Source organism: Myotis lucifugus, unplaced genomic scaffold, assembly GCF_000147115.1.
Source record: "Myotis lucifugus unplaced genomic scaffold, Myoluc2.0 scaffold_79, whole genome shotgun sequence".
In the NCBI taxonomy this organism is placed as follows: Eukaryota; Metazoa; Chordata; class Mammalia; order Chiroptera; family Vespertilionidae; genus Myotis; species Myotis lucifugus.
This window is the reverse complement of record NW_005871127.1, coordinates 414,185-421,248: the sequence shown is the minus strand read 5'-3', so window position 1 is coordinate 421,248 and position 7,064 is coordinate 414,185. Positions and strand designations below refer to the sequence as shown.

The 7,064-nt window shown below is 32.5% G+C and overlaps 1 protein-coding gene across 6 annotated transcripts in view; it reads right to left on the bottom strand.

Annotated features, from left to right (window-relative positions):
- Positions 1-2,426: 2,426 nt before the first annotated feature.
- Positions 2,427-7,064, bottom strand: part of ZDHHC21 (zinc finger DHHC-type containing 21) — a 45,343-nt gene continuing 40,705 nt past the window's right edge. For all 6 annotated transcript variants that reach the window (XM_023755549.1, XM_006090686.3, XM_023755550.1 and 3 more), the window contains 2 exons: positions 4,054-4,097; positions 2,427-3,506 (listed from right to left, as the gene is read on the bottom strand). In XM_023755549.1, the coding sequence (XP_023611317.1) occupies positions 3,374-3,506; positions 4,054-4,097 (177 nt within the window). In that variant the 3' untranslated portion in view covers positions 2,427-3,373. The remainder of the gene's footprint in view (positions 3,507-4,053; positions 4,098-7,064) is intronic.

The following is a 7,064-nucleotide window of genomic DNA, read 5'->3' as shown; positions in this document are numbered from 1 at the left end:
TTAAAAGTAAACTTTGTTTTCTTCTGTTAAGGAGATTAATACATAAACTAGAAATTTAAATATAGCTATCTCATGTTAACCACAAATATTCTTAATACAACTCTTAAGCAAAATAGTATTTTTTTTATAATGGAACAATTAACTTAGTATTTTTAAACTGTAAGTCTTGGTTACAAAGTACCAAAAGCACTTTAACTGAATGCCTACTGTTTGGGGAATATGAACTCAGTCAATTTCTGCTTACAGTCTTCAGCCCATAAAGATTTTTTGTTTAAGGAAAAGAACAACAACAAATATAATTGTTCAAGAGGTGTAATATATAATATCTACGTAAAACTCATCTCCAGAAGTCCAATTAAGGACTTTGCTTAGTAAAATATCCTTTAAAATACATATTGCTTCAAATGTAATGTTTATAAGGAACTACTTCATCCAATAACGCTGAGTAGGAAAGTTTAAAAAGAATAAAAAGAATTACTAATCTCATTATTTTAGTGTAACAGAATCAGCAAAAAAAAAAAAAAATCATTCCAAAACTGAGATTAAAAACCATGTATTTTTTAGATACTCAGTAAAACACATTAGATACTTGCTTACCACTGTAACAATAGATTTCTGTGTTTCCTAATAAATTGGTAATTTTAAAGTAATGACTTTTCTAATTCTAAAGACTTAATTTTCCAAAATAAGGTTTAAAATAAAAATTGATGAAATGTTTACATTTGTTTATCCTAATCTGATATAAACTTGTAAATGACAGCAAATATATATATGAACATACACAAATGAAGCAAACTAGTCATCATTTTGTATGAACTATATGTGTTATCATAAACAGGAACACATTAATTTTCATAAACTATAACAGCCTTGCACATACACTCCCCTAAGCCTGTACCTCTGACAGGTTCAGAATTTGGCCATACAATTTACTTGTGGGCCAGTAAGTCTCTAGAGCCAGTATAATTACACCAATTAGCCAAAAGAGGGCGCAGAGAGAGCACTAGAGTTCAGGCACTCCCTAGGAAACTACCCGCTGGTTTGTCTCAAGTTGTCTAACAAGGACTAAACCCACAGTTAGGCCTGCTAATTTGAGAATACTGAAAATTAAAGCACATGTATATATAGATATACATTAATACAGAATCTTATATAAATATATTGATACGTAGCATTTCTATCATTCAAACAAAATAAATATCTGCCTTGCCTAGTGTGTTAGTTTGTATCCCAGTACCAGGGGAATCAGGTACAGAGGGATCGGATCAGCGAGGGTATAAAGAGGAAAGAGAATGTGCCCTAGAAATGGTAAATCTAAGAAAAACAAAACCTCTTAGAGTGGGAAAGGGACCACCTCTGGTTCTCATTACTGAGGCAGCAGTTGGCTCTGAATACCTCCCAGGTACCTTTCAAGGTAACTAGTACTCCTATATGAAGTGTAACTGTGCCTTTAAGGGATATAACGCTCTTTAAGGGATCTTCACTTCACACTTCACTGTTTTCTCAAGGTCCAGTTATAGGCAGAGCAATCAATTGATATCTATCTGTATTACCTATATATTACTTCCTTAAAACAGTTCCCCCATCAGGCCAAATTTGGTCAATATGTTAGCTTGCACAAACCCCAACCCATTTCCATGACACGAACATACTAATTTTGTGGTTCATTAAGCTCTACAAATAAATTTCTTATATTAAATTTACTATGCATTTTATCAGCACCAATACATATTTTCATCTGCCACTTCTATACTTTTAAATAATAAAGCATTATAATCAGAACATGTAAGACATGGCACTTATATTTCTGAGAACAGCTAATTCTATTATTTTAGAAGATAGTTTCTGAAAGAACTAACCACAGTATAGTTAACTGGCTGATATGGCAACTTTCTGTTTCATGATTTCTCAGGTATGATTCCCTACTATCAAAGCTAAGTAAAAGGAAACTACTGATATGTTCCAAGAACAGTAGACCCCTTCAATCTTCTCTAAGATTCAAGAGAAAGACTGTGAGTACATAAATTTTCAAAAAAGATATATGGATTTTGCAGTATTCTAATGGAGAAAATTTTAAAGCTGAATTTTTTTCTAAGTATGCTAAAGTTCTTTTTATACAAATGTTCTATGCTTTCTAAGAGACCATCACTGTTAGCAATTTAAATTTGTGTAAGGCTAATGATAAATGTAGATCATTATATTTTCTTATTTTAAGGCTATTTCCTAACATTAGCTACAAAAAAAGGTCTTTCAATCCAAATTATAGTTGGCCCATTAAAATTTAAATTCAATTTGGCTGATTGATTGTAGGTACACAAAAGTTATTTACTTTTACTAGTAATTTCCTATAGTTTTGTTTCAGGAATAGTTGGCCAATATTTATTATATATAACTCTTCATTGTGTAATTTTAGATCTACTAGTAGGTAAATAAAAGCAAAAAGTATATATATTTTTCAAAAGCACAATATTCCTCTTTATACTGTACATTATATATTTTCTAGTTATATTAGCATTTTAAAAACACACATTCTGGTATAACTGCACTAGAAAAGATATCTGTGGAATTATTGCAAATTCTCTATCCATTTGCTCACCAAAATCTTAGGGTAAAATAGGAATACATGCCCACTTAGTCAAAGTTTTCTCCTCGGAACAAATATATTAACAACAATCAATGCTTACAACAGTACGGGGGAAAGAAACAGAAAAATTAACATGGAAAAACATTTCATCTTTCCTTTAACATAAGGTAGATAGTTGGTGCTTTATTTTAGTGGTATTTTGTTTTTGGTGAAGAGAAAACATTAGAAAGCTACTAAGAAAACACTGCCCTTTTTTTTGTTGTTCAATCCCATGCTGCATTAAAAAAAATCTTGCAGCATATATAAAAGTATTAACATATTTTAAACTGTACTTGAAAAAGAAATTTCACATATAAGGTGTAAAACCTTTTGTAAAAGCTGAAGAATTAAATTCAGATTTGATTAGTACTGCTCAAGAGTGAAAATTTTAAATAAACATCTGAAAATTCCCATAAATTAAAATCTGTAATATTGTCAGTGCTAAAAGAAATTATGTACAATTATTTCATCCCAATCACTGCCTTTTGAGTTTAATAACAAAAGCACTTTAAGAAATCCCCGTGGAAAGCTAATTTGAAAGTAAACATGCTTTGAAACTTAAATATAGATCTTGTGTTAGTCCCACAACAGGATCAAGATCACTATTAAAATGAAGCCTGGGGCACATTATGATGCCTAAGATTGGTGGGTGGATTTTAATTGACTTGAAGACTGTCATCGTTCTATTATCAGAAAACCTGTAACGCATTTCCAGCATGGAGGACCCATCTGTGCCCACCATCCATCTGTTTAGACGTGATTGGCAAAGTGGTAGGGAACTCGCAGTGGTTGCCTCTGCCTGAAAGGAATAAACCACAGGATCTTCCAACGAGTGCCAAAAACTTCTGAGAAGGTCTGCTGCCATGGCTTTCGGGGCCTCGATCTACAGAAGACAGCATTATTAGTGAAAGACAGCACTCCCATGGTGCACTTCAGTCAGCTAAAACAATACAGGTTGGCTGGGGATCCATTACAGGACTCTGATGAATTGTGTCCCAGCATCACAAATACAGCTTTCCTTTCATTATGGCATGCAGCTGAGTTTTAACTCTGGAGCGCAGATATTGTATCTGTGTCGTCAATCAACCTACGGCAACTTTTGAAGCGGAGGAGAATCTCAGGATTAACAGTATGTGTGTCAACAGCACAGTAGCAAATCTCTTTTGATGTACTTTCAGGACAAATAATTTAACTTACTTTAGTGAGACAAGTAACAAGAATGATAGTACTTATTTTATATGAAAACTAGCATAGCTATAAGACCCCAGATGTAAGACTGGGTTATGCCTGCCTCGCTCAGGCCTCAGACAAGGCTCCAAGAAAAAACTATCATTCTATTATCTTTCCACTACATGCATACATTTTTTTCAAATGTGGCCAGTTGTTTCCATTTTTAATAAGAACTCTATAGACTTCACTTTTATACTTACATTTCTTCACAACAGTTTGACATCTTTTCAATAGATGTTGTATCCTATTAAAAATTAAGAAAAATACTCAGAACAAAGTTATTAAGGCTTTATTCTATATTAATTTTTAATGTTTTAAAATCATATCCAGAGAATATTCTGAAGATTTAAACAGTTTATATATGAGTAATACGATTTCTAAATTATCTACAGACATTTCTTGAAATGTCTTGGAAATTCCTTGGGGGGAAAAAAACAGAATAAAAATTACATTGTACTCCCACTCCAAAAATATTATTCAATTACAAAACCTCACAAAAACTGTAGGAGTCTTGCTTCATTATGTAATATTTTTATTATACTTGCTTCCTTCACAATTCTTTTAAAAGTCCAGTATCTACTTTTAATTCAACTGCCAGTGAATATGCATTAAAAAATAAATACCCAAAATGACAAAGGCACTAATGCACAGAGAGCCAAAGAGTGCTGCTGGGCTTGTACTTCTGAGAAGACACAGATCCAACAAGGCCCCTGCACCTGCCATACCACAACACCCAGCTCTGAAGCTGAAGTGAGCTCCTCAGAGTCCTTTGGTGAAAAAACAACTTCCTTTTTCAAGAGAAAAATCAGCCTCTTCATAATAATACAATTTCTTATTATATGTTTTATATAAGGCTCTAATGTATAAGAAAAACAAGTCAACAAACAAAAGGTAGTTTCTATATATGCTGGTTCAACTCATGTTAACAGAAGATCTATTATTAGATTGAGAAACTGATTATCTCAATAATAATCAAAATAAAGTACATAATCTCAGTTTAGATAGTTACATTTTAAATATATTTTAAGGTAGTATAAAAGAAAATAACTTCTTTTAAATATACCAGAAACTTCCAGAAGTTATTCTCCTCTTCTCCTCTACTAGCTTGCTCACATACGGTAGGTGGACTGTACTGCTATTAAGCAGTACTATTCAGGCAAATAGTTATGGTTGCAACTGCAATCCCAAGAACTTTTTTGGTTGTAAAACTTTCCTCCAATGAAACTAATAAAAAGCACCTTCAATTTAAAAGACTCTTTATAGAAGTTACATAAATAGCTATAATATTAATTTCTTACACATGAACAGTAGAATGACTACAGTTAGCCCAAATGCAGAAAAAAATAATCTTTTTTAAGATGTCTAAGTAACCAATAACAGAATTTTATTTCCAGATTACCTAGGAATTTGGGACAAGACTGCAGATTAGCTACATACTAGTACTCTCTATTAATTGGTTTTCCTATTATGCTTTGAAATTCATGATATCCAATGACAATTCTACCTATAATGAACCTTTCATGGTTCTGTTGCATAATTTCCTCAAAATAATGTTTTACTTTGTGAAAACACAGTCTCCAAATACATGACAGCATTGATTAGGGACTTTAAGGAAAACTGAGCCTCTGTTTTCACATCTGTATAGAAAGTGACAAGTAATTTTAATGGTGTCTTAGAACTGAGGGGTGACAGGTTGTTCTAAAACAACTGAGATAGTTGTTTACAAATACAAAAAGATAAGACAGAAGTCAAGTGCTATTAGTTAAGTACATATAAATGGACTAAAATTTCAGTTGTGGATAATACTTAAAAAATGGAAACTATTTCAGGATAAAAAAGCAATTACAAGGTCAGCCTAATATTACAGGAAATTTTTACTATGTAGAAATTTACAACCTGATTACAAATTTGAGGAACTTATTTGTGGCTATAAAAGCATCAACTTTGCCTGGCCTACATGGCTCAGAGGTTGAGTGTCGACCTATGAACCAGGAGGTCATGGTTGGATTCCCAGTCAGGGCACATGCCCAGGTTGCGAGCTCAATCCCCAATGGGGGGCGTGGAGGAGGCAGCCAATCTGATTCTCTTTCATCACTGATGTTTCTATCTCTCTCTCCCTCTCTCTTCCTCCAAAAATATATTAAGAAAAAAAAAAGAATCAATGTTAAAGACTTTGGATTTAGACTTCATATGGGAAAAGCTTTCCTTTTCAAGTGCTTCTGACACCTTTCTAGAATCTGGTTCAAGAAAATAGTAGACTACTGCCTATTAAGTCATCATAAACAGATGGTTATTCTATCAGAGGATGGGACGTTTATCGTGACTTTATGAACACAATTTGTGAGGGTAGACATAAAGGCTATTTTTTCCTCTAGAAATAGCAAATGCTTACCTCTCTGAAACTCAGCTATCCTGAGTCATGTTATAAGAAAAAAGTACAATTTGTATGTGAACTAAACATGTCATAAAATTTTTGCACTGACATTTGCACACATACTCAGAGCAGCACAATTTATTACGCTATCATAGTCATAAGCACAACAGAAACAGCAAACTAGAAAAAGGAAGAAGTTACTACTGGCTGGAACATGGAAAACCGTAAGCTATTTTCAAGTGCCAAATTAGATCTGAAATACTTTTTTCTGCTTATAATGCACAGAAATATGGAATATTATAGGGAAACACACACAAAGACTAATTAAAATAGGTTTTGGTGCACATAACTAATTCCATTCAATATAAAAGATTCAATGCCTTTGGTGGCCATCAGAAAATGATGACCACCAAAGATAACTGCTATCTTTAAGGAGGAGTATAAATATAAATTATTAGTTATATGTAAAATTCAGCTATCCAGAAAAATTCATTCTTCAAGGAATAATATGAAACTAGTTTTTATTTTATGCTCTCTACAATCAGAATATCTTATTTCCAGAGAAATATTTATTTTTTGACTATGATCTAATGATCAAATAGCTAAGACTTTCTTTAGCCTGCATAACTAAGAGCTATATGAGAATGCTTTCCTATTTTTAGAAACTGAAAGTTTATTTTCTAAAAAAAAAAAAAAAAAAAAGAATAAACTAGAAATAGCAAGACTTACAGAAATATAGGCCTTACTTAAATCAATCAATACTTCATAATTTTCCAGATGGCTGACCTTACCCTAAGAAATTATCTTTCAGACTCAGCCTAAGAAAATATCATTATT